Source organism: Scylla paramamosain, chromosome 19, assembly GCF_035594125.1.
Source record: "Scylla paramamosain isolate STU-SP2022 chromosome 19, ASM3559412v1, whole genome shotgun sequence".
NCBI classification, from domain to species: domain Eukaryota; kingdom Metazoa; phylum Arthropoda; class Malacostraca; order Decapoda; family Portunidae; genus Scylla; species Scylla paramamosain.
Genome location: NC_087169.1, coordinates 17,736,142 through 17,763,453, shown reverse-complemented (window position 1 = coordinate 17,763,453; position 27,312 = coordinate 17,736,142). Strand labels below are relative to the sequence as shown.

Sequence of the window (27,312 nt, the reverse complement as noted above, 5' to 3'; positions counted from 1 at the left end):
CTAACTTAGGGGGCACAGTAATGCGCAGACGTGAAGCAGAAGGGCCAGGCACAGCAGTAAGAGAATAGCGAAATCGAAGGGGGACATGATCAGTTAACAAAGCCGGCACGGAGGAGCACTGGACTCGGGCCGCAACCAAGCCAGAGGTGAGAACGTGGTCCGGAGTAACGCCCCGGGAGTGCTACGCAGTGCTACGCACTCCCGGGGCGGGATTCAGCTGTAAGGACTACCAGGCAGTTCTCGGCAGATGAATCAGAAGAGTCCTCCACCGGGCGCTTGGAAGATGAGACTGACGGCTGTTTCCCACACTGCGGTGCACACGGAGGCAACAGGGTGCTAGGCGCGGGCAGTTCGGGCCAGTGGTTCATCACAGGAGTGTCACCATCCTCCAAGCAGGATCCCGCTTCCGACCCACAGTATTCCATCGAGTAAAAGGGGGCCTCGACAGGAAAGCCAGCCAACCCACCAACGCCCACCCGCAACAACCAGCAACAACAGCCAGCAAAGTGCTCGAGACAGCCCCGAGACAGGCGAGTCAAGAACGAACACCAGGCAGAGGGAGGATAGGAGCGTCCGCACTCAACCAGGGTTGTAGTAGGACTGTGTATGTGTGTGTGAGCACGTGTGAGTGATTGCTTAACTATTTTACACATCGTCTCTCTCTCTCTCTCTCTCTCTCTCTCTCTCTCTCTCTCTCTCTCTCTCTCTCTCTCTCTCTCTCTCTCTCTCTCTCCGTAACCCTTCATCTCCCTCTCATTACATCTCCCCCCACCTGCCTCCTCCACCTCCTCCACTCTTCTGAACCTACATAGCAACACTAACAACCTACTGACAACATACACTTCTTAATCGTCTTGCTGTGATAGATAGACAGACAAAGAGAGAGGTACTATAGAGAATCAGTCACTTCCTTTCACTTACTGTACGCCATGGTAAGGATGTGCAGTACTGTCCATCTGCCTGAGCCTAGATGACTAAGAATATCATCCAACTGGCTTAACATGGTGAGGTGAAAGCCTGAGTGATGGTGGCGGTGGCGGTGGTGGTGTCGAGCTGTAAGGATGAGAGAAGTAATAATGATTTTCTCCTCACAGATGACACACACGCACAAAAAAAATATTAGAAAGAGATAGAGAAAACAAAATAACGAGGGATAGGATGCAGAAGTAGAAACTGATGCTCTGCTTTCACAAGGCGACCTGTTTCAACGACGCTCCGGAACTCAGTGAGTGAACCAGTGAATGAACCTGTATGCTACGGTGAAAAGGCGACTGTATAATGGTACGTGGTGAGGTTAATAATTCTTGTAGTAGTAGTAGTAGTAGTAGTAGTAGTAGTAAAGGTAATATGAATACAATAATAAACCTTGTGTTATTATTATTTTTTGTATTTTGTAGCAAGATTTATGATCAAGAACATATGTATATACCCTCACTTTAACACACACACACACACACACACACACACACTAAACCCAGAAGGAGGGAGACTGGAAGGCAAGGGGGGGTCAGGGGTCTCGGGTCTCGGTCCAATGATGACGTCACTAGTTGATGACGTCACCATATTTACGTTACTCGATTCATTTTGAAATTGACCCTTTGCAAAAATGGAGCTAGGCTGGAATGCCTTATATATTATGAAACACCATAAACTTTAATTAATACCAGGCATATAAAAATATTTTAAGCCTCAGTAATAATAAAAATATTTTAAAAGAAGTCACTGAAAAATTGTTGGAACATAAATACGACAAAAAAACATTCTAAAGCCCAAAAATCTCATTTTTCAGAAATGTAAAACACTTTAAGAAAATCAAAACTATTTTTACAAACAATCAGAAGTTAGCTAGCAGCTGAAATAAAGAAATAAAAAAATACCAAAATATCAACTTTTCGAGTTTTTAACAGGTCTAAAAATCTTTCTAAAACTCCACATATTTATCTTAACAGAATCGAGACACACATTAAAAATCTTAAACGATTTTTTGAACCAATAAAATCTTCCAAAGCGGCTGAAATAAAAATTTTTATAGGGCGATATTGAAAAAAATAAACGAAAAAAAGAACACTTATTTACGCTTAAACAACCTCATAATCAACATGTTTCCCTTAACACACATGTGGAAAACACTAAAAACATCAATAAATATTTTTAGAAACCATAAAAACCAACTTAAAAGCCAAAATAAAAAAGATAAGGAAATAAAAATAATATTGGAATCAGGCCAGACTCTGGCAAACCATCAAGGCGGCGGGTGTGCCTCAGCTGAAAACAAAGATTCCCGATACTCCATCTTACTTAATATTTGGGGTTATTTTGGAGGTTATGTATCTATTTCTCGATTAATTTTAGCTTGCATTGCATCAGGTGGTTATGCAATGTGTGTGTGTGTGTGTGTGTGTGTGTGTGTGTGTGTGTGTGTGTTTTGTTTTGTCTTTCATTGCACATATGGTGATGTAGTGTGTATGTTATTGTTGTTGTTGTTGTTGTTGTTGTTGTTGTTGTTGTTGTTGTTGTTGTTGTTGTTTCTATCTATTTCTATGAATAAACTATATTAATTTGATTATTTTTCTTCCTTTTTTCTTCTTTCTTTCTGGCTTCTTTCCTTTCTTTATTTCTTTATTGAGTTATTTACTTATTATCTGTGTGTGTGTGTGTGTGTGTGTGTGTGTGTGTGTGTGTGTGTGTGTGTGTGTGCTTGCATTGTTTAGATGTGTTGTTTGCTTGAATTATTGACCTACGTAACGTGTAAACAGACAATCATCCGTATATGAGTAATGTTTTCCTGTCTACCTTATTAGTTCACCTCTCACCTCTCCTCCCCCCCCACCGCCTCCTCCGCCTCCCTGTCAGGTAGGAGGAGCGCCGTTTCCCTGGAACTGCCTCTTACAGGCCAGCTGACGCCCCTTGATGCCTACAGGGCCGTGGTGAGCCAGGCAAGGACTCAAGGTAAACAGTTTGCTGCCTTGTTAACCCCTTCACATGTTCTCACTTCTATTTGACTTCTGATCTCCCTGTTTGACTTCTGATCTCCCTAAAATTCATATGTTCTTATTACTATTTAACTTATGATCTCCCTAACCCTTGTGAGCCAGATTAGTATTTTTTACTGCCTCAAAAACTCAATTCCTTCATCTGTCAGCTGGACACGACCTTCCAGACAACCATCCCCTCTCCTTCACTGACACTCGACTAACCCCTCTTCCACACTGAACATCCCTGTTTTCCCTATGGTCGTCATCCAGACTGCAAACTTCACATCTCATCTCTAACTTCTTCTGCAGAACTCAAGTAAGAAGAGGAGGAGGAGATGAGAAGAAGAATGAAAGGAGGAGGAGGAGGAAGGAAGGAGGAAGAAATTAGACCAATATGTCTTTACTTACAAAAACCACAAGATCATACCTCCTCCTCTTCCTCCTACTCCTTCTTCTCCTCCTCCTCCAAAGGCGAGGTGAAGGTGGAACTGTTTGATATAGAAGAGGTCCCCCAACTTCTCCAAGCCATAGAAAACGGACTTCATGATCGAAATCAGCTCCTGCCGCCTCCGTTTTCTGTTTGATGGGGAGCGCTCGTATTCTAGTTAAGTTTGCAAGAGAGAGAGAGAGAGAGAGAGAGAGAGAGAGAGAGAGAGAGAGAGAGAGAGAGAGAGAGAGAATGTTTAGATTTTACATAAATATTTTATAGTTATTTAGAATTGCTATTGTTGTTGTTGTTGTTGTGTTGCTGTTACTATAAATCTTTAGTATTAGTAGTAGTATTAGTAGTAGTAGTAGTAGTAGTAGTAGTAGTAGTAGTAGTAGTTATTATTTCTGTAACTGAATTAAAAGCAGCTATTCAATTATGTTTATTTATTTATCATGTATTTAATTTCTTATCACAAAGTAAAATGAAACAAACTATAATTATTTTATTTCCATCCAATTATCCACCAACTCACACTCACCCACCCACTCACCTTCACCAGCCCACCCATCCACCCACCCACTCAACCACATCCACCCATCCATCCACCTCACACTCCCTACAGGCCCACCCGCCTATCCTTCCACCCATTTACTCACTAACCCACCCACCCACACCCATCCATCATCCCACACACACACACACACCAGCCCATCCACTACCAAGCCATCCACTCTATCATCCACTACACACTGACCTTCCTATCCACAGCCACAACCACCCACCAATCCATTCACCCATCTATCCACTGACCCATCATACTCATTCACACCCATCCACTCAACCACTTCCCCATCCATCCACCCATCCACACCTTAACAATAATGCACCCTCCACTCACCCATCCAACAACATACGCGTACTGGATACTGGTGCTCACTCCACCCGGCCATGGTTGGTTCGGGGATGAGTGATGCTGCACCCTAAGATGGACAGATGGAGGGGGTAGGGGATGCGGAAAGGTAGTGTTGGGGGTTGGGGGACGAGAGATGCTACACCCCAGGCTGGACAGATGGAGGGGTAGGGGGTGTGGAAAGGTAGTGTGGGGGGCTGTGGGATGAGCGATGTTAAGTGAGGGAGTACAACACCTGGCAGTCTTCCTCCTCCACCCGTACCGACAAGATCCACTCCTTACCTTTTCTGTGGCGGTGACACCCAAGCCCAGGATGTCTGACGCCCTATGAAGTGTTGATGTACCAGACCCAGGATGTTGGTAGGTTTAAGTAGGCTGTAAGATGCTGCCAGGCTTAATTCTTACCTTATCATCATTAATTGCATGTTTACTGATAACTACCTTAGAGTAACCGTAGGTGATTAAAGATATTTAATTTTCTACCCGTTCCTTTAGTGACATTACTGGAAGTCAGCGCCATCACATTACTCATTAACTGGATGGGAAAACAAGACCTACAGGCATTGAAATGTTGGCACTACACCACCACTTAGTCTGCCAGTGGTGTCTTGAGGCTCACGGTGACAGCTTGGACTTAATGCCTAAAAATCGTACTGAGAGATGAATCCTAAGTGTACGTAAGCCTAATGAACAACCAATTATCGAAGAGCCTGGGTACATATAGGTCTGTGGAGTGGCAAATGTAACGAGGCTTCATTTCCTGCAAGTTTTGGATGTGTAAAAGTATCACAAAGAAGGGTGGACCACGAAAAACGTAAGGAGAGACCACATAATTTTGACCACGTAATGTAATCTAGACCATGAAACGTAAGGAGGCGGTAAGGGCAAAGCTATAGAAAAGTGGACGCCTGGGGTGTTTTGCACAGAGGAAGGGAGGTCAGGTCACGTGTGTTACCTGTGCCGTCGCTCACCTGAGGAAATTAAGGTATGTACTGTGCTGTGCTGTGTTGTGCTGTGCTGTGTGTGTGTGTGTGTTTTAATTCTTCCTTCTTGACACTAAAATCATAAGGTAAATTTTCAAGCTTCCGTGTATTATCAACAACAACAACAACAACAACAACAACAACAACGTGCACGCATACAAACTCATAGCAGGTGGTTGGCGTCTTTCCACTCCTCCCATTTCTCCCCTCTCCTCATCCCTCCCCTCCCCTCCCTACCTCCCCTCAACCCCCCTTCCTCCCCTCTCTCCCACTCCCTGCCTCCACTGAAGAGCTGTTCCGCTGCTCAAGAGACCGCAGCACTTAACGGATAGGGCTCTCTTCTCCTCCACCCCTATATCACCCTGCATCCCCCTCCCCTCCCTCCCTCCCTCCCTTCCTCCCTCCCTCCCTTCCTCCCTCCCCTTCCTTCCCTACATCCCTTGTGTATTTCTTTACTTCTTGCATTTCTCCCTCATTTCTTTATTCATGCATCCTTGCTTTCTCTACGTCATTTTCTCTTTCCTTTTTATGATTCTTACATTTCTGTTTCTTTCCTGTTTTTACTGCGTCTTTCTCCTATTATCATTTATGTTCCTCCTCCATTATCTCTTTCCCCTATCCCTTTGTCCAGGCTTTCTACATTTTTTTTTTCTACTTCTTTTATGATTCTTATATTATTTCCATCTCTTCCTCTATTTTTTTTTTTACTTTATCTTTCTCTTATTATCTCCTACACCTTTTTTCATATTTCTCTCCTATCCATTTGTCCTGGCTTTCTCAAACTCTTCTTTCCCTCTCTTTTATGCCTTATTTTTCACTAATTTTTCATTTTCCATAACCTCTCTCTCTCTCTCTCTCTCTCTCTCTCTCTCTCTCTCTCTCTCTCTCTCTCTCTCTCTCTCTCTCTCTCTCTCTCTCTCCTCATGCCTTCTTAACTCCCTCCCAGCGGCGCAAGTAAGCGGAAGCAGAAGGGTGAGCAGATGAGCAGGTGCGGTGGAGGTGGTGGCTAGGCTGGTGTCATTATCGTTTTTGTGACTGCCGCTTTGGGTCTCCGTGGTTTCCTCTGTAATGAGCGCGGTAGTACTGTTATGGCATGGGAGGAAGTGGTGTGTTTATCCATCTTTTTCTTATACGGGAAGGTTCATTATGCAATGCCTCCTGTGTGTCTTCTGCTCTTTCACCACGACTATTTTTCCAGAGATGATCAGCCGGGTTCTCAAGAGTGTTTTTCCTGTTAGCAATGTGGAAATCTTATGAATCTGCCACTGTAACTGTAAAAACACATTAAAAAAACTCGTGTGACTTCAACTTGAGCCTCTTGAATGCGAGACAGAGGGGTTTCAGATTGTGGTCTTTCGTTACACGCTCGCTAGCAAGTGTTACGATCAGATTCAAACACAAACACTATTCTTACGTTCCGCTGCAGACATTACCGAGATGCGTGACCACTGGGGCCTCCATGCAACAGTGGATACGAGTGCGCGTGGGTCTGTTGGTCTACTGGGTCTGCGGTAAATAAGAAATACTGTTGAAATACTGATGGAACTTGCGTCTGCCTCACTGACTTCATTATTTAATTTTGTCTTTTCTTTTTTTTTTTTTATTACAGTGGAGTTATTTTTCTCTGGTGTTGGGTTTTTCTTTCTAATTAGCGATACCTTCATAGGATCAACACATATTTACACACACACACACACACACACACACACACACACACACACACACACACGCACGGCTGCTGAGAATTAACATACATTCATATGTTCTTTTATAATTCATTTTCTATTATTATTTCTTTTTATTCAAGGTACCTCTTTTATTTTCTAATCAACGACACTTTCATTCTCACACACACACACACACACACACACACACACACACACACACACACACACACACACACACACTAAACTAACGGTACACCGTGTCCTCAGGTGCCTGGTGTCCTGTGGGGCGCCGTGGCCTTGTTCCTCGCGTGTTCCACTACCCACGCTACGGACGAGGCCCAACACGCCCACCAATCAACCAATGACACGCAGGCACAACCGAAACCAGAGGCTCTGATTGGACAACACTGGGGACCAAAACCAAGACAGCCAGCTAGAATCCCCGTCATTGTATCTTATCGTGACCCTCCGCTGCCTCACACACTCTACACTCACGCCCTCGACCGTATACAGAGGGTGAAAAGTGTCTCTAGAGGGAGCCTTGAGGATGGAAGGCACTTAGGAGACTCTGGGGAGCGAGGGCTGGCGGGGCTGGATCCTTCACCTGTTCGCTCCGTTCACTCTATGACGGCGGAGGAAACGTGGACTCTCCTTGGGTATCCTTTCAGCAGGTGAGTGTGTGTGTGTGTGTGTGTGTGTGTGTGTGTGTGTGTGTGTGTGTGTGTGTGTGTGTGTGTGTGTGTGTGTGTGTGTGTGTGTGTGTTGCGGAATATAAGATTCACGCTCCTGACACCCACAGACCGCACGCCTCCTTTGGGACTCGCCAGCACAGCACCAAGGGACGTGGGCCGCCGAGACACACAGCAGGGCCACGCCAGGTGAGACCCACACCCTACACACCTGTCCCCAACTTGCACACCTCACACACCTGTCTCTAATTAATCTTATCTTCCCATCAGGTACAACACCAGCAAACTCTCCGACCACTGGGCCCACACCCATACCCGCCCATGCCGCCCACACGCCCCCATGCCTCCCGCCCACGCTTCCCCTCCCGCCCATTGACCCCAAACCCACCACCCCACCCTCGTGTTCCCATCAACGCACGCCCAATGCTACGCCCATCTACACGCCCACCGCCACGCCCACCGCCACGCCCACTGCCACGTCCATTGCCACGCCCACGCCCTCCTCTCTTGGACATCAAGCCTATACCCACACCCCGCCCGCCTGGCACCTTCACCCCCGACTCCCTCAGTGTTCATGACGTAGCGGGACCTCCTTATGTCAACACAGCCCCCACTTACATCCTGGCTCGTAGCGACGTCACCAACACCACCGCCACCACCACCACCACCTTACCCTCCACCACCCACAAAGCACGTCCTTCAGGTTTTCATTCTGTGTATATGGAAGAGGCAATGGGTATATAGTGTTTTTTATGAGATTTTTTTTTTTTTTTTTCTGAATGTGTGCTGTTATTTCCAGGTGTGGGTGTCCCCCTTCGATCCCTGGCAGCCTAAGACTTCCACGTCAGCCTCCAGCATCTTCCGCCCCTCGCTCACACCTGCTCCTGGCCAACACGAGAATCCCTGGGCATCTTTTGGAAACCCAGACTGGCTCAACAAATGGGACCACGGGTGGGATCAAAACTGGCCGTTTGACTGGAGCACCAAGAAAGATCCAGGACCCACAGATGCAAACGATTCCCCCGCCTCCTCCTCCCCTGACAATTTCCCAGCGAAGGATACCACCACGCAGGATGCTGGTGAGGACTTTGAAATTTACGTCCCCGTAGAAACCCTGATGGAAACCCTCCTGAAGAACCACAGACTCCCAGACGAGACGACACCTCACCCAAGTCACGACCCACAACAGACAACGACACAACTGCAGCTTTATAACGACGGCGCCTCTGACGGTGCACCGCGCGCCACGACAATCCTCAGCGTGAGCAGGTACTCCGAGATCCCTTTGACCAAACCCAAGCCACACAAGAACAGAGACTCCTTCCCGGTCAAACACAAACACCGCTATCCGCCTCGGCCCTACGTGAGGCACCGGGAGGGGCCACAGGAGATCAAACCTCTGCCTCCACGGGGCTGGGAACGACCCCCGGGATCGCAGACACCCCCGGGAAAAATCCACAGAAAAACGCACAAGAAGTTGACTGAGTGGAGTGGCCCTTGGAGGCCAGACTTCGCTGCCATGGTCCCGGTAGCCACCAGACGCAGGATACAACGCGCTATCTCTCTTCAGTGAGGATAAGAACCACATTCTGAAGCACCTCTGCGCCGCATCTCCATTACATTCAAAGGGCTACAGTTGAAGTGACGCTGATTTTCAATGGTGTTTTTAGAGTTCTAGTGACAGATTAACAAGATTTCTACAATATTAAGAGGAGAAACAGTCTTGAGAACCTGGCTAATCATCTCTGTGGCCTTAGAAAGTAATGGTGGCAAGAGAGCCAAGCGTTTTTAAATACTGACCTAATAGTAACAAGCGCCTCCTCAACAATTACTGCCAGTACATGTTTGTTGACAGCAAGAATAAACTCATCTCCCACAGGTGGTCTGCGAGATTAGTTAGCCAACTGACTTCCATTTACCCTTTTTAATTAATTGAGGAGGTTAAGATAAAGTACAAAGCTTAAGTAAGTTGCTATTATGGCCTCTACGCGGCACACTCGCTGCTTCGTAATGCACTAAATACAAAGTTATGATTAGGATACAGTAGTTATACAGTATAGCACGAACGCAGATTGGGGAAAATATCTGGCAACCTAGACTAGACTAACATTAGCTCACCCAAACACTGGAAAATTACGATACTTGATGGTAGAGAGAGAGAGAGAGAGAGAGAGAGAGAGAGAGAGAGAGAGAGAGAGAGAGAGTGTGTGTGTGTGTGTGTGTGTGTGTGTGTGTGTGTGTGTCCCCGAGGCTCCTAAGTAAACCCCAAGACGACCACCATGACCACAGTACCTCCTTTCATCGTCTCTGCTTCCCTCCCATCCCATGCAAGACAGAGCGACAGACAACGTTTGCGAACACTGCATGCCGAATTACACTCTGCCAAAACAGGTGTTAGTCCTTTTAGTGGGGAAATAACAAGAGATTTAGCTTCCCTTTAGGTCCTTATTGTCTCTTTAGTCTATTTTCCGTGTTAAGTGCAGTTTGATTCCATTTTTTTTACCTTTTTTTAGGGATTGGTACATCAGTGGTTCTTTTTTTTCGTAATTTTTTATTGTTGTTGTTGTTGCTCTAAGACATCCTCCTTGCATAAAAATTTCACGAATAAAAGCTGCTAAAAGTTGTTATTCTATTTAAAACATTTTTTGTGTAGTTCTAAGAGTATTTACTTTTATGAATTTGTTGGATATATTGACGTTTCTGTTAAATAAGAAGGAGCTTAAAAAATTTGTATATATTTATTTCTAACCTAAAACTGCGGTTAATTTATTTGTGACCTGCTGCAATTGAGGTTTCTGAACTGATGATAATGAAAACGAAAAACCTCACTGCCTTCTTCCTGCTGACACAATGTGGTTATAAAATTGTTTTGGTTTATTAATAACGCTGGCCAGACTGTCGACCTCAGGTGCAAGTACTTATTCACGACGGCCACTTTACTTCAAGACTTTCCACAGCCAGACACAGATTCGTTCGTTTTTTTTTTTTGTTTTTTTTCGCTGCTGCTTTGTCTGTCAGAACACTTCTCATTACTAAAAAGGAAAAAAATCCCTTTGCTTACAAAAAACATTACACCACGAATATTTTTACTTTCCCTCCACCCATCTACCTTCATTTACATAACTCCTAACGTTCTTGTTGCATCTCTCATCTGCATCATTTTATTCTTCTTTCATCCTCCTCTTACCCTCTACACGTGTTACATATTTCTTACACCACTCCCTCGCCTCAGTCGGCCTCGCCACCACCTGGTCCCGCAGTCCTATCCTCGGGCACAGGCCTGGCGAAACCACAAGGGAATCGCGTCTTTTGATACTGCCGAAGAAGCTTATTCAGTTCCTAGGTCAGGATTCGTGGCCTGAGGCAGACGCCCACGTCCCTGCTGCCTCCTCACAGCCCCAGCGAGGTCTTGAATTCTGTCTCAACAATAAATATAAAGCGCTGCTGTTACAGGACAGAGACCCCGCCCCGGAAAGGTGGTCCAACTGACAGGACAGCTGGGGTATATATAAGGCTGACCTAAGCTGACCGTGACCAGAAACGGACAGACTTCAGCACGAAAAGCTCCTCCCAGCTCAGCGCTCACACGTTCAGACACACAAGCCTCCGTTCACACAGGTATTGAAAGGATAACTCTGTGCTGGCATTCCACGCGCGAACTAATGTACAATTAATCTGGCGAGGTTGCTATACCACCTCCTGTTTTGGCTAATACTTTTGTGTGTATTCAGCTGTGAGTATGACTGGCAGATTCATGTCTGTATCTTCTTTGTTCAGTTCACACACACACACACACACACTCAGAGTAGCCCACCATGAATCGTGTCAGCTGGAGGGAAACTCATTTACATTTCATTACTGTGTGAAGACCGTAGTGTGCTTTCGTTTATACACTGACATGAAATTTACTCCCCCACTGTCTCTATTATTTCTTTGTTTGGTTCCCCAGACGGCAGGATGAGGTCAATGGTGCGCGTGGTGGTGGTGGTGCTGGCGATGGCTGCCCTGGCCACCACAGTCCTCGCCCATCCCGCGTGGATAAGCGACATCGCCAGTAGAGAAGTGAGTGGGTGCCGTAGTTCTACATCAGCAATAATACGTTTAGTAACCCTGAGTGAATGGAGCTTCCCAGTACCCTATGGGCCGTACCCTATACAAATGTTAGCTACTGCATATTGTCACTTCATTCAGCTCTTCTCCATATAGTAGCATTCTTTTTATTAACACAAGGACGCAGGAGACCCCAATTTGTGTTTTGATCTTAAGACTGTGTTCTCAAATGTTTCGTTATATCTCGACAACTTTTTACAGGGTTTGGTAAACATTAACATTTCTTAAAGGCTCTTTCATGATTCTAACAATAGTTTAATTCGTATTCTTCATCAACAAAGGAAAAGGAGAAGGAATCCGATTATTCATTATCATGTCCTTTGGAAATTATTTTGATGGGAGCCCATAACATTAAGATTACGACTCAACTCTTTGACTGCAATGAATGAATGACAATTGTGTTGCAAGTTCAGATATAGTTTCAAAATGCAACATAGGCAACAAAGAGAGTGAACAATCGCCTCCTTTCGCCCTTTCCCTTGCTCATTGTACGAGTCTCCTCCAGTCGTCCTTATCTTCCCTTCCCGGTGTCAGATGTCTTACTCTGCCTCTGTACACTGGCTAATGTTATTCAAATGAAGCGAACAGTGTGTCATTAGCAGTCAGAGGGGAATGTTTATTGCCTGGTGTACCTCAAATGGGAAGCGCAACCACTAATACACTGCTTCTCCCAACACCCTATGAGCAGGAGGACGGCGAGGTGAGGGTGGTGCCTGTGATGATGGTCGCCCTGCCACACCGCCCTCCCCACTATGCTCCTCCTCGCCCAGACCAAGTACACAAACGCAACTCAGAGCTCCTGAATACCTTGCTGGGCTCTCAGGATCTCGGAAACATGAGGAACGCTGGCAGACGTTAATTCCGGGCTGGACAGAGGCTGGAGTTCCGCGAGGCGCCGTGTATGTAGTCTTTATCAATGAAAGACCACCACGTTATCCCTGCCTGGGTCATTGAGGCCAGATTGAATGCGAGATCGGGACTTCGTAAATATTGATAATCAGACATAACTTCATGTATCAGTACACGGAAACCTGACCACCATATCCTTCCTGTTTGCATCATCCGTGTGCCAATCTGAATACGAGATCGGAACTTCCTGAATAATTGGACATTGCTTCGACATGGAAACTTGAAAAAAAAATACATACGAATAATCAAATATACAAATAATCGACCTGCAAAGTTAATGTAGCCATGTTAGCAAAAATATCCACCACTCACGACCTTGGAAGACTACTGAGTGAGGGATTGGCAACACTGGTTTCTCGTATGTCATGATCTGGATATTGCGATTCTAAAATGTGTGGTTGTGTTGATCCCCACTCGCTCTCCCATACAAGGCTCATGCGCCACGTGTACGAGCAATAAAGCGGAGAGATCCAGTTTTCTTTTTTGTTGTGGTTTGTGTGGGACGTGACTTGTGGCTTGGTGTGAATAAATACCATGGGCTTTTAATGATAATAAGTGACTTTTTATCATCCTGTCATCACACACACACACACGCACGTACAGAAAACTCTATGAATCTACTTTTTCTCTCCTATTCTTTCTCTCCTCCCTCCTTCATTCTCTTTCTTTTTATCTTCCTTCCGTTCCTCCTCCTTTTCCTGTCCTAATTCTTCACTATCCCTCCTCCCTTCATTCATTCCTTCACTAACACCTCTTTCTTAAAACGTCTTAGTATTTACTTCCTTTTACATTGCTTCTCTTCCTCACACCCTTCCTTCAAACACACACCAAATTCTTTTATTTATTTATCTATTTATTTATTTATATTTTTTTATTTTTTCCTTCCTACATGTTTTCTACTTCCCACCCGCGCCCTCTACTTCCTCCTTGTCTCCTTTCCACCCTCGCTCTGCTCCCTACCTCCCTGCCACTAGTAATCAGTCTAGATCACAGTTCTCAGAAACACTTTGCTCTCTCACCACGACTATTTTCAAAGACCACAGTGATGATCAGCAGGGTTCTCAAAAAGTTTCTCGTGTTAATATCTTGTTATTCTGTCACTAAAACCATAAAAACACTTATGAAAATCGTATACTTCAACTAGAGCCTTTTGAAAGTTGTCGAGGTGCGGGCAGGAGTGTTTCAGAATAAGATCCTCAGGGCCCACTGCTTTCCTAATATGAGAACGGACTAAAGTAGAAACAAGAAAAGATAGAAACAGGACAAAAATTACACATCAGTACTTACCACAGCGCCGTAATGGTTGATGAGGCTTTCTGCTTTCTGTTGCTGTCGTTGCTAATTATCGTACTTTCACTGCCACTTGTCACTAGCGTTGCTTTCACCATCATTATGTCACGCGGGACAAATGAGCGGAACACTGAATGACGCTATGAGTAAAAACTAGTCAAGATATTCCTTGTTTCCCTTCACTGTTGTTGCTAATTATCGTACTTTCACTATCATGGATCACTAGTGTTACTCTGGACGTCACTTTGCCACGTGGAACTAATGAACGGGACACTGAAAGGCCCTAGGAACGTAATAGTAAAGACAGTACACTCAGTGGTCACAACTTCCTCTCAATTGGATCTTGAACAGCATCCGTTCTCTTTAACAATGAGGGTTTGAATCAAAGAAAATGGAGTGATATCTTAATACGCTCGAATATCACTTTTGAACCACTAGACGAGGCACTGAAGCACTCATGACACTTCGAAAACATGGCTGACATAAGAATAGCGTAACAAGGAGGGTTTGAAGCAAGGAAAAGGGAGTGAATGTATCTTTTGGGTCGAGTATCGCCTTTGAAGTACCAGACGAACCACTGAAACACTTACGAGACCTCAAATACGAGGTTAATGGAAGTGTACGTGGCAAATGAGTATTTTTTTTCAACAGCTGCAGAAGAAAACAATGCAAAATGACTATATTAAATTTTTCATGGCTATCTGACGCATCATTCCATAATCACTAACCACTCCAAGGTATTTATTTTTCGTTTTACATGCATTTGAAACACTACACTGGCTACAGATGGGGAAATATATTCTTTTAATCCCTTTTTCTTTCTTATACGTGCTTGAAACGATTCTATAAATGAAAGATAAAGTAACAAAAAAAAAAGATATTGAGTTATAACTGAAAAGGATAAAGAACTAAACACTAAGAGCTAAAAATTAAGCGGGAGGAAAATGTAGGAGAGTATTCACAAACATCGTCTTATCCCTTTCCTTAGAATAAACTGTAGTGGACGCCTTCAGGATATTCATGAGTGCTTTCGTGACAGCAATGATAGTTTAACAAGAACTCAACACCATCAGAGAGAAAAATCGCCCTTGACAGCCAAACTAATCATCTCAGTGGAGTTTGTAAATAGTCAAGATGAGGAAAGAAAACGCTGAAGAATATGAGCCGTAGTGATGATGTCTTTCCCTGCCAAAGTATTATATGAGTGGTAAAATTAATCCTTTCGTGAATCAATCCTTTCGTGTGTCTTGCTTTAGGAATCCGGTACAAAACATGGAAAAGAACATAGTAAGTTAACGATAAGCACTAGTAAAACAACACACCTAAAATGACACTTGCTCTTGTCATTAGGGCCTCGATGATCCAGTGATCCTTATGAGCCCTAAATTGGAATGATACTGGTTCGATCTCCTCGTTCCCTAAACAATTTAGAGGTAACTATTAACTTCTTGACCTGAGCGCCGGCCACCTTGCCTCTCAGTGACCTCACACGCTCGCACATACACCTGTCATCCCGTCTGATCACCACCCTGACATCCTTCCCTTTCTCCGTTCCCCGTCACCAACTTCACCAAGCCTGCCTCCTCGTCGCAGCCTACAGATTCCACGGTTACAAACAAGAGCAATGGCTGGGAATATTCGCAAGGCATTCTGGGTGGTGGCAGTGCTGTGGCTCATCACTGCCAGGGACTGCTGCATTACCTACGTCGGGCAAACAGTGCAATCCTCCCTCGACTGGGTGAAAGGGGTGCATCCTTCCGCGGAGGCAAGACGAGCAGGACCAGTATGTTCGTGCACCCTCCTGACCGAGCCGTGTTCCCTGTACGTGCTGCATGACTTGCAGGAGCCGTACTGCTCACTGTACACTCGCTATTGCTGTGACCTGGACCTCCTCGCCGCCATCCTGCCGGCCGCTAACCAGTCTCAACTGAACAACACTAACAGTCCTCCAGTGGCCCCGGCACGAAGCAGCAAGGCCCAACGTGCACTGGAGTCCTGTGGGTGCACGAATTACCTGCTGCCGTGCCCCGTCCATATCTATGAAAATACACTCGTTCTCAGTGGATGGTTCGAATGCCAGTACTTCCACCGCTACTGCTGCGGCGTGGGGGTGTTGAGAGACGTGCTTCTGCCATACGTCGCCAGTCCCGAGCACCAGCAGCAGGAAGGAACAGCGGCCGCAGGGAAGGATGAGCAGCAAGGTCCACGAGGGGAGCCGCTAAGGGACGCAGCAGCTGAGGGGTTGTCATGGTGGGCGTGGGTCACGGGATGATGAGTCGGTTCTGTTTACAGTTCTTGTTTACAGACACAGGTTTACAGACAGGACGCAGTACTTGTTCACAGGACCGTTGTTTTATGCTTTTGTTTACGTAGATCCTGCCTGTTTGGAAGATAACACTGTGGAAATAGATTTACAGAAACCTTTCTTTATTTATATTTGTTGACTGACACTCGTATTAAGCGAGTTCGATTTCTCCAGTGAATTTCCGTTGAATTAGTTTGTTTGTGAATAATTTTCATTTGTATAATCAGTCGTCTTAAATTTTACTGTTATGATTTTAAGGAATTTTATCGAGAGTCGTATGATTGTGTAAAGGTTTTTCAATAAGACTTCGCCTCAGTTTCCTCGTCCTTATTTTTTTTTTTTTTTTTCCACGAATCTAGATCACAGAAGTATTATTGAAGGTGCACTGAAGCTGGGTAATCATTGGTGTTTGGGAGAGGGTCACGACTAGAACACACACACAAACACACACACACACACACACACACCAGCAAAAAGAAAACACAACAACAGCAAAAAAAACCCAACGACGCGGACTCAAGGACACCTGAGGCCAGAATGTGAACACTGGATACAAAGCAAAACACGAAAAAAATAGTAAGAAAAACAGTTATTAATCTTGTTATTAGTCTTGTTAACAAAAAGTAACTGAGGATACACACACACACACACACACACATACACACACACACACACACACACACAAACATTCATACAAAACATGAGTGAAAAAATAAGTATAAGAAATATGTATTTTGAAATATTTCCTTCGGAAAGGGGGAAAACATATTTCTTACGACACTGTTGGCTTCTCTCACTCGTACCACTCGGAAACACCACACTTAAGATTGCCATACACACCTGGATTAAAGACAATGCAAGCACACACGCACACACACACACACACACACACACATTTTTCGCGTGCACACACAACTTTTCGCGTGCACACACATACACACGCACACACACGCACGTACAGCGACAACCAGCATCAAATCCTCATAATAATGAACCCAGTGCACCTGTGACGCATTCGGAAACACCTGGCAAGACACGACACTAGGGTTTTCCAAGAATTCTGTGAAGGTTCTTTCAACTTCCTGTATGTGTTGACGTGTATGACGAAGTGTCCTACCTCTGATTCCATTCTCATTGTTTCCCTTCCCCCCGTCAACAGTGCACGTTGTGTCTCTGCGGCTCTGTGCAGTAAGTAGAGGCTGAAACCGAGTTGCTGAGGTGCTCCTGTGAGTCAGTATTGCTACATGGTTTATAAAAAGGCTCGTATTTTTCAGCGCTTCGAGCTTCCGTTAGGACTGTTTTCAAAAGCCCAGAAATTTTTCTTCCGTTAGTGGTGCAAATATTTATGTCATCAGAATCACAGTCTTGAACACCTCATCAACGTTTATCACGACGTGTTAATAAGTAGTCGAGATAAAGACATTTAAGAATACAGGTGACCTTTAGACGATTTGCAGGTAAATATAAGTTTCTTACACTCATTAATCGCACAGATATTATAATCATTTTTCTTTTTCTTTTTTTTTTTTTTTGTAGAATAGTTCCATGTTTAGAGATTTTTTTTTTCTTTCCTATAAACATTCCTAAGCCTCCGCCTACATTGCTCTGTTTTCTTTACAGTAATTTCTTCCTCGTTTTCAGGGAGGACTTGATTGCTTTTCCTAACACACAAATCTGGTGCAATGAGGCCCACGGTGCTAGTGTCGGCGGTGATGGTGGTGGTCCTGCTGATGACCCTCCCCCCTACCCAGGCCAGTGAGTGGGAAAAAGATAACTTTAATAAATCCTTACTGCTTCCTTGTCCCAAATAATGATAAAGTTCAGATTACTCTCATTTATAGACAGACCCCCCATGTATCGTTTTCTTCGTTTTCCTCCCCACACGTCAACTCTCTTATCTCACTTCCTCCCTCTCCAGGCTTGTCCTCGCTTCTCCCTGTGACTCATATTCCAAAGTGTGTTGCTCCCCCATCAGGGATATCTACTAAGGCCACATGAATATTTACTCGTGTCCTCATGAGTGAATTTTTATTGATCGTGCAGAATCCTTATTGAACTACTACACCCAGAATGAAAACACCCTTGAAAACTCCAATAACCTGTAGAATATCATTGAACTTACCACAACACGCATGAAAACACCCTTTAAAACCCCAATAACTTGCACTACACCTTGATAAAAAGTAAAAGACGATAAAAAGTTTGAGAATACTATCCTATCTCTAGTAAACGAGACATCACCAGTCATCATCAGTCATCATCAGTAATCCCTCTCTCCCCACCAGTGAGCCATTGCGAAAAACCGTGCACAAAGGAGCTCTTCCCAATCTGCGGTAGTGACTCGGTGACCTACCAGAACCGCTGCCTCTTCCAAATTGCGCAGTGCTACAACCCTAGACTCCGCATAAATTTCTTCGGCCGCTGCAACAAACGTGGATAAGGAAGAAGTGTGAACTGCACCTCTGTCAATGATAAGAATAGATAAGGATTGCTGAAAAAAAAAACCTGTATTATGATTTTGTTAAGGGACATGACATAGGAGAGGACTTCGAGGACTCCATTTTGGTAGTGTATATGGTTCTATAGACACCTGTAGATTGCAATGGAATGCCTAGGTCCTTTTATGTGTGTTCGGAGCCTTTTATGGTAGAATCCCTAATGAATTGTGGGAGGGAGAGAATTGCTATTTCATTTTTCCTTCACCAGTTACAGAAATACAGGTACAGAAGACAATTATACTTTTTTTTTTTTTTTTTTTTACAATTTCTGATTTTTTTTTTTTTTTTTTTTTTTTTTTTTTTGAGGGGATTGGCGCCTCAGTGGGGCTTTTTTTTCTACATTTTTGTTGCCCTTAGCCGGTGCCCCTCTTACACACACACACACACACACACACACGAAGATACACAGGCACCATCGCTCACTGTTACAAGAAGCCTAACAAATACAAAAGACACCAAGACACACAGGCATGACACATCAGAATGCTAAAACACAGACACGAAAAAAGACAACAAAACAATGCCATGCCACGCCAGGGCACACTGCGACACATAAAGACATCACAATGATAAAGGAGGACACATCGAAGCACACACACAAAAAAAAAAATAACATCAGGACACATCGAAACGCTAAAAAACACAAAATACACTTCAAGACACATCAGAACGCTAAAAAGACCCACATCAAGTCACAAGAAGACGCGAAAAACCACACCCTAACCTCGTAATCCACAGCCTTAGTCTTTAGCGGTGATCGTGGGTTCCTCCTCCGTCGGGTTGAGGACCACGAGCTGCCAACCTGCCTGCGAGTGGAGCCTGGTGAGGGCCGCGTCTCCCTCCTGGACAAAAACGTAATCATTGAAGTGCGCCACCAGGACAAACCCGAGACGTTTCATGTACTCCGTGAACTGCGAACCTAATTTGGAAGTGACGATTTCCACCACCACTACCCGAACCCTCACCTCTGCCCAAGGGATTGTCTTTATAATGTCCATCTCGCTTCCCTGAGTGTCCAAGGAAAGCACGTCGATTTGGGTGACATTCAGGGCACGCAGGTAGGTGAGAAGCGGGAAGCAGTTCACTAAGTAGAAGGATTTCTCGCCGGATTTCAGGAAGGAGTCGTATCTATGAGTCTTCATCGTAACACCAAGCTGGTAGGACGACCCCTTCATGTACCAACGCTGCGCTCGTAATCCCGGGGGCAGGGTGAGGGACACGTGCACTGATCCCTTGGTGAGGCCGGTGTGGGAGAGGCAGGTGTTGGAGGTCCACGCCCTGCGGTGCTTGGCGAGCAGCGCGGTGTAGCTGGTGATGTCAGGCTCGATCAGCAGCCCAGTCCAGCCCAATTCCTGCTCCAGCCAGAGGGAGTTGGACAGCATCTGCCCATCCAGCGCTCCCGCCTCTATGAAAAACCCGTTGCGTTCTCCTGAAATCCCAAGTTGATGGGTTAAAGAACATGCAGTTATTTTTCATGAGAACTGTGAAAAATTCCTTTGAGAGTTAGCGATAACGTGAGGTGAATGAGATAACTTGACGCTAAATTTTCGTTAGCAAGAGTATCAGGTCAATCACGGACGAGTTGAGTCACTCAGTTCTCCACTAAAATGCTGTTTTTCTCCCAGTCTTTTTTTATACTTCACAACTCTCAAGACACACTACATGCTCAACTACCGTCTCAATTATTTTCTCAGTAACTACAACAACTTCCACTACCAAGCATTTCATTTATTAACAACCATCACTACATCAATCCTTCTTTTAATCCTCAACAACTACAGTTTCAACCACCGCCATCTGTACTGTCCCAACAACCAGTTCTTTAACATCGTCACGTAACCACAATACAGACCACAACACAGACCACCTCACCAACACAACGCTAGCAGAATCACCTCTCGTAAACATTCTGAAACCCCTCTGCGCCACACCTCCATTACTTTCAAAAGGCTCTTCTTGAAGTGACACTGATTTTTAATTAAGGCTGTGTTTGTGGTCCTAGTGACAGATTAACAAGATTTTTACATTATTACCAGGAGAGACACTATTGAGAACCCGGCTAATCATCTCTGTGGTCTTTGAAAATAGTCGTGGTGAGAGAGAAAGAGAGCAGAGCGTTTTCGAATACGGGCTGTAGTCTTACCTGCGAAGAGTTTGCTAACATAGTGGTGCACGAATGACCAGGTGTCGCCCCTCGTGCTGGACAGGTAAAGGGAAGACCCACTCAAGTTATAAGGCAGCGTGGAGGGCGCCTGCAGCCAATACTGCCGCAGGTGACTCACGGCTCGAGGATCACCACCGGACAGTCCTTCCTCCACTGACTCCTGCGTCTCCACCTGCCTCTCCCCACCCCACGTCACCTGTCCAGAGATAATTAAGCCTTTCACTATGATATACAACAACTTATAGCACTAGAAGCAATTAAATCTTTATGAGCATTGACAAGAAATAAAAAAAAAAAAAGAGGAAATTAAAAGAATAGATTCAGCAATGTCTAGCGGGTGGGTACATGCCTCAGGGTGGATGTAAAGAGGATATGTCTGAGTGGCTATCATTAGGGAGGATATGTCGAATAGTAGGGAAGGTGTTAAGTACCTGATGGTCACCTGTAGCCTTATTAAGTGCAAGGTAATCATTCTTATTTATATCAAAGCAAGGGAAGGTTAGGTAATGTTTTTTTTTTTTTTTTTGAGGAAGGTATGGTGTGTTGTTCACTATATTACTACTACTATTATTACTACAGTTACTGTTTACTATTAGCGTAGCAATTTTTTTTGACTTGGTATCATACAGCATTTGTAATTGATGTTATATTCATTTTATAAGAATATTTGCTGTATAGGTAATAATGAAGAGTTATAAAGTGAACTAAAGAAAACGGTGATACGTCCCTGTGGTCAATAAAACATCTATCTATCTACCTATCTCTACTTTATAAGGAAGGCTTCAAATGATAAAGGTGTTGTGATGACAGCACAGACAGAATCACCATCAGCACCATTATAGCACCACTGCCAAGGTCACTACCAGCACCATCGTCATCACCACCACTATCATTATAATCACTAGCCTCACCACTCATGTATTCATCTTTTACCATCACAAGCACCACCACCAGCAAAAGACCACCACATCACCACCAACACTCTCACTACCAATACTACTCACCATAACAAGCACCACCAGCAAAACACCTCCACATCACCGCTCGTACAAACACTACCAGTACTCACCATCATCACCATCAACAAAGAGGCGGTCAGGAAAAGGAGCACAGAACAGGATCGATTTCTATAAACATTCTGGTTGACTCGAATCACTTCCAGCATTCCGTTTTTTTTTTTTTTTTCTTTCCTGGTTAGCACCTCGTTTTCTTTCACTTGACCATTCGTTTTCTTTTCTTTTCCCTCGATTCACGGAAAGGTTTCAATAGTTACTCATTTTAAGGGAAGATAAGATGAAAAAATGTCTGATAAAAATGTATATTATTTATTCGTTGATCTCTTGATATAATTTGAAACTGTTACTCCGTCAACACGTAACACCTTCTCTATAAATAGTGGTGCTGAAGACTCACAGGATGGAATGGATAGGAGGAAAAGTGTGCTGAATTTGGTTTTAGTTGAGTTTTTCCTCATCTGCTGAGAGAGGAAGAATCTCTCTCTCTCTCTCTCTCTCTCTCTCTCTCTCTCTCTCTCTCTCTCTCTCTCTCTCTCTCTCTCTCTCTCTCTCTCGTGTACGGTATTATCACACGGCATCACAATATAAGATAACTTACATTCGTGTAACAATAAAATTTGTGCAATTCTTACTCATAATAACAATAAAGGAGAAGAGGAAAAAAGATATACAAACAAACGAACAAAAAACTAAAAATAAACACAAAACTACAACATAAACAAACAACACCAATCACAACAACAAACACAATCACAAAATCTTAAGAAATGGTACTTATTAAATTCACCACTTGCTTTTACTCTTTTAGACATACACAAACACATAAAAAAATAATAAAAAAGAGATACGGTGGAATGTTTAAAGGTAGGAATCGAGTACACCTGTTAACTCATTAGCTAGCAAAGGCAGATGGGTAACCAGGTGCCACGTAACCAGTAATCCAATCCAGGTAAGAAGAAACACGAGTATACACGCCCAGCTCACCACACCCACGCCCGAAGCTGACGATGCCCTCCACCGTGTGCTCGCAACGCCCTCCACTCCTCTCTTTCTGGTCGATAAGAGGACCTCCGCTGTCGCCCTGCAGAAGAACAACATCCGTATTCTTAGGAAGGAAATAAAGAAAGGAGGGGAAGGTTGGAGCAAATTTAGGAAATTGTAGAAAGAAAGATTGAAATAAAATAAGTTAGGAAATATAGGAAGGAAGGATTGGAAAAAATTAAGTTAGGAAATAAAGAAAGAAAGGATTGCAGAACACTAAGCTATAAAATAAAGGAAGAAAGGATTGGAACAAATTAGTTAGAAAGTAAAGGAAGGAAGGACTGCAAAAATGTAAGTTGGAAAAAAAAGGAAGAGAGAATAGGAAAACAACGGAGGGGTGACGGACGGAATTAAGCACTGCATCACCTCACACTCCTCAGTCCTAGTAGGTAAATGTAGAATGCTATGAATATCCACAGTGGCAAGCAAACTAAGGGTGAAGGCTTCCAAACAACGACTGCGGCAAACAACCAAGGGTGGGTTTGTTGTTTTCATGCCGCTTGTGACGTCACGTGTAAACTATCTATGTGGACCAAGGAATCTTATAGAGGTAAACAAACAAATTATCTAAAGGATTACCCCAAGGAGTTTATATGTACCCAAGTCCTTTATCTGGGTCCTAAGCTTTTTTTTTTTTTTTTCATCTTAAGGGACCAAAGAATTTTAAGAGGAAAACGATTGAGTTATCTAAAGGAGTTCCCCAAGGAGTATATATGCACCTCAGCCCTTTACCGGAGTCCTAAGCTCTTACCCTGCAGGAATCCCGGCCAGGTTTCCCCGCACACAGCTGGTCCTTCAGGATACCCTTTGGAATACTGACGCCGTTTAGGTCAGGGTTCCTAAATTGACACTCCAGCTGATCCACCACCGGCACTGTAACCTTCTGCAGGATCCTCGTCAGCTCTGGGTTTCCTGCGGGATGAAAAGAGGATGTTTAAACTCCTTCCTGTCATTATATGGGGTGCCAGAAAGGATGAACTGAAGACATCCATTAATATATTTTCCGAGAGGGAGGTGGATGGAAGATGGATATGGCCCTTCAAGTCCCCACATACCCAATAACCCTTTCACTGCGATCTGCAATTTCACAGCACTAAAAGCAATACACGGAATCTTCATAAGCATCTACGTGAGAGAAGGGAATAAAAAAAAAAAATGATTATGCAATTTCTAGGCAGTACAATATTTGAAAGTGGCTGTGGAACGAGAAAAGGTGCCTCAGAAGAGTTAGCGGTTAAGGGAAAGAATGCCGAATAGCAGTGATAGGGGTAATCTATACTATAATTCCACTACAATAGGTTCTTCTAAGGTAGGAAACATTAATATGTACTCCATCCCTCAACAGCCTCCGCGACGCCCCTGCAAACGCCCCACGATGCAGTAATCCACAACCCAAGTATAATAACAGCACAGTAACCATTAATCTGTACCCACGTCATTTCTCCGAGACGCCCCCGGAAACGCGCCACGATGCAGTAATCCATAACACAAGTACACTACAGCACATTCTACTGAGGGAGGAAGCATTAATCTGCATCCTTGTTCTTTCCTTCCCCCCACCCCAAGTAGGCTCCGCGACGCCCAAGGGAACGTAAGTCAAAACATGGGCTTCTTTGATGATACCACAGGAATTCTTACCAAAGGCGGTCCATCCCCAGCCAGCGACAGTGAGCTCCTTCCCCAGCAGGTCATCCGTGTTCACAGTGGGCAGGCAAGCTGGCAGGATGCGCTTGGTCAGGCTCACCTGCAACAATAAATAATAAAACAGTCTGTATTTTTTTTCCGTTGAGATCAATGATATAGTTTTGAGATGAAATTGAAGGTATAATTGAACGTTTGGTCATATTCTCTTGTGTAATTGCCAGGCTAAATGTGTTATATTAATCTCTAGAAAAACTAGTGACGAACTTGACAGACAATTGAAAATATTACTTTGGTTTTAGTACATATTCGCAGTTTCTCGGCATTACTTACGGGGATCGTCAAATTACGTTTACAAATGCAGAACTGAGTCAATATTTACCTTTCAGTCCTGCTCCTTCCCTATTTATATAACTTCTCATCAACATACAATCATGTATGCATCTCAAGGAAGCCCAAACAAGACCTATATTTCCTTAATACCAAAGTTACTCATCGAAAGCAAAAAAAAAAAAGAAATCAAGTTGGGAAAAGTAACCAAAGAAAACGAAAATTATAAGATAAACTATAACAAATCAAGCAACTTACCGGCGTACTGAGTTTGAGGAGTGCAATGTCGTAATACTTGAAGAAATTATACTCTGGGTGCTTTATGACCTCCTCCACACGCACCACCTGCTCAATGGGGGCGCGAGTGTTAGTGAAGGAGGCCAGTTTGTCCCTGAAGCGGAGCGATTGAGGAATAGGACCCTTGATCACTGGTAAGGTATCAGCTGATCTGTTTATCTTCCTGTCGTGTTCCCCAAGCGTCACCCAGTACTCCGTGTTGAGTCTGCGGGCGGGAGAGGCAGTGTAGTGAAAGAACTGAACACCTGTGAGATAGGGAAGGAAAGCAGTAGAGAATTAAAGGTGTGTTGAAGGGGTACACACACATTGACTTACCCATCCATTCACTCACCCATCTATCCACCTAGCCAAATATCCACACACCAATTCACTCACCAACCCATCCACATATTCAACCACACCCTCATCCATTCACACATCCATCCACAAAGCAATCATTCCACCTATCTACCTACCCACCCCCATCCATCCACACTCGCACATCCGTCATTCATCCGCTAATCCACTCAGAGAGAGAGAGAGAGAGAGAGAGAGAGAGAGAGAAATTAGCAATCACACACACACACACACACACACACACACACTGCCGCTGACCATTCATCAAGCAACAGCCGCCAAATCTGAAGCGTACAAGTATTGTACTTCACTATCAGAAAAACTCTAACGTGGAATAAGAAAAAATTACTTGAAAAAGCAGAAAACTGACAAACTATTTTGACAGTACAGAGGTAAATAAGTCTCTCTCTCTCTCTCTCTCTCTCTCTCTCTCTCTCTCTCTCTCTCTCTCTCTGAGTGGATGAGTGTGCGGGAACGAGAAGGTGGATGGAAGGATGAGTGGATGGGTGGGTGGGTAGGTAGATGCGTGGATGGATATGTGTGAATGGGCGGTTGGGTGAACTGTTGTGTGGATGGATAGGTGGATGAATTGGGTGAGTGAATTGTAGGTGGATGGGCGTGTGGATGAATTTATATTTGGATGGGTGGATATATGGGTAAGTCAGTGGATCGCTGACTGGGTGGGTGGAGGGTGTGGATGATAATGTGTGCGGATGAGGTGTGGATGGATGGATAAGTGGTTGGGTGAATGAGTATGAATGAGTAGGCTGGTGGAAGGTCAGTGAACAATGGTGGATGGGTGAATAGATTAGTGGGTGCTTGTGGTTGTGAATGGGTAAATCAATATGCAGTGGATGGTAGGGTGGATGATTTGGTGAGTGTGGGTGGGATGGGTGGCTGGATGGTGGTCTTATGAAGGTGGGTGGGTGAGTGCGAGTCGGTGGATAGATGGATGGAGTTAAAGCTGTGGGTGGATGTAAGTGTTGAGTGGTTGAATGGATGAGTGGATGTGACTGAATAAGTAGTGGATGGGTAAACGTTGTATTGCTGCCTTCACAAAACCTGTAGTCTAAGTATAAATACATTCTGGGTACCAAGTGATTTGTGTTTTTTTTTTTTTTTTATGTAGGAAGGACACTGGCCAAGGGCAACAAAAATCTAATAAAAAAAAATGCCCACTGAAATGCCAGTCCCATAAAAGGGTCAAAGCAGTGGTCAAAAATTGGTGGATAAGTGTCTTGAAACCTCCCTCTTGAAGGAATTCAAGTCATAGGAAGGTGGAAATACAGAAGCAGGCAGGGAGTTCCAGAGTTTACCAGAGAAAGGGATGAATGATTGAGAATACTGGTTAACTCTTGCGTTAGAGAGGTGGACAGAATAGGGGTGAGAGAAAGAAGAAAGTCTTGTGTAGCGAGGCCGCGGAAGGAGGGGAGGCATGCAGTTAGCAAGATCAGAAGAGCAGTTAGCATGAAAATAGCGGTAGAAGACAGCTAGATATGCAAATTGCGGCGGTGAGAGAGAGGTTGAAGACAGTCAGTTAGAGGAGAGGAGTTGATGAGACGAAAAGCACCAAGTGTACCAAGTATTTCGAGCATCAAACGTCCTGAGACCTGTTTGCTTAAGGCCGATCAGTCTTGAGAACCATTTGACTTGAGACCCATGATATGACCCGAGTACAGTACCATCCACTCCTGTACCAAGTGACTGTAAACCTCTCAATA

At 44.3% G+C, this 27,312-nt stretch overlaps 5 protein-coding genes and 1 long non-coding RNA gene across 6 annotated transcripts in view; 4 read left to right on the top strand and 2 right to left on the bottom strand.

Annotated features, from left to right (window-relative positions):
- Nucleotides 1–4,445: 4,445 nt before the first annotated feature.
- Nucleotides 4,446–8,706, top strand: LOC135109810 (uncharacterized). The gene is made up of 4 exons (XM_064021512.1): nt 4,446–4,675; nt 7,233–7,636; nt 7,765–7,843; nt 7,925–8,706. Exons 1-4 carry the CDS (start codon nt 4,670–4,672, stop codon nt 8,396–8,398), a joined length of 963 nt encoding a protein of 320 aa, XP_063877582.1. The 5' UTR covers nt 4,446–4,669; the 3' UTR covers nt 8,399–8,706.
- Nucleotides 8,707–10,891: 2,185 nt separating this feature from the next.
- LOC135109811 (uncharacterized) lies at nt 10,892–13,225 on the top strand. Its single transcript, XM_064021514.1, has 3 exons — nt 10,892–11,272; nt 11,604–11,716; nt 12,453–13,225. Exons 2-3 carry the CDS (start codon nt 11,612–11,614, stop codon nt 12,621–12,623), a joined length of 276 nt encoding a protein of 91 aa, XP_063877584.1. The 5' UTR covers nt 10,892–11,272; nt 11,604–11,611; the 3' UTR covers nt 12,624–13,225.
- A 2,174-nt stretch (nt 13,226–15,399) lies between these two features.
- LOC135109819 (uncharacterized) lies at nt 15,400–16,645 on the top strand. The gene is made up of 2 exons (XM_064021538.1): nt 15,400–16,213; nt 16,628–16,645. Coding segments are annotated over exons 1-2 (627 nt in total). The 5' UTR covers nt 15,400–15,587; the 3' UTR covers nt 16,629–16,645.
- A 711-nt stretch (nt 16,646–17,356) lies between these two features.
- On the top strand, nt 17,357–18,595 carry LOC135109822 (uncharacterized). Its single transcript, XR_010272916.1, has 3 exons — nt 17,357–17,494; nt 17,910–18,023; nt 18,554–18,595. It is a non-coding gene; the product is annotated as an uncharacterized LOC135109822 (long non-coding RNA).
- A 167-nt stretch (nt 18,596–18,762) lies between these two features.
- Nucleotides 18,763–21,704, bottom strand: LOC135109818 (uncharacterized). The gene is made up of 2 exons (XM_064021537.1): nt 20,910–21,704; nt 18,763–20,195 (listed from the first exon to the last, which is right to left on the bottom strand). Exon 2 carries the CDS (start codon nt 20,146–20,148, stop codon nt 19,507–19,509), a length of 642 nt encoding a protein of 213 aa, XP_063877607.1. The 5' UTR covers nt 20,149–20,195; nt 20,910–21,704; the 3' UTR covers nt 18,763–19,506.
- Nucleotides 21,705–22,239: 535 nt separating this feature from the next.
- The window catches only part of LOC135109816 (phenoloxidase-activating factor 1-like), a 7,752-nt gene continuing 2,679 nt past the window's right edge, over nt 22,240–27,312 (bottom strand). Inside the window, exons 6-9 of the mRNA XM_064021533.1 lie at nt 25,217–25,460; nt 24,626–24,731; nt 23,739–23,899; nt 22,240–23,027 (exon numbers count right to left, since the gene is read on the bottom strand). Of these exons, the coding sequence (XP_063877603.1) occupies nt 22,839–23,027; nt 23,739–23,899; nt 24,626–24,731; nt 25,217–25,460 (700 nt within the window). The 3' untranslated portion in view covers nt 22,240–22,838. The remainder of the gene's footprint in view (nt 23,028–23,738; nt 23,900–24,625; nt 24,732–25,216; nt 25,461–27,312) is intronic.

Coding starts and splice junctions, on each gene's coding strand:
- LOC135109818 (XM_064021537.1), bottom strand. CDS start 20,148: ATGCTGTCCAACTCCCTCTGGCTGGAGCAGGAATTGGGCTGGACTGGG.
- LOC135109811 (XM_064021514.1), top strand. CDS start 11,612: ATGAGGTCAATGGTGCGCGTGGTGGTGGTGGTGCTGGCGATGGCTGCC. Junction 11,717..12,452: donor GCGACATCGCCAGTAGAGAA/GTGAGTGGGTGC, acceptor CCCTATGAGCAG/GAGGACGGCGAGGTGAGGGT.
- LOC135109819 (XM_064021538.1), top strand. CDS start 15,588: ATGGCTGGGAATATTCGCAAGGCATTCTGGGTGGTGGCAGTGCTGTGG.
- LOC135109810 (XM_064021512.1), top strand. Junction 7,637..7,764: donor CTTGGGTATCCTTTCAGCAG/GTGAGTGTGTGT, acceptor TGACACCCACAG/ACCGCACGCCTCCTTTGGGA. Junction 7,844..7,924: donor ACACAGCAGGGCCACGCCAG/GTGAGACCCACA, acceptor TCTTCCCATCAG/GTACAACACCAGCAAACTCT.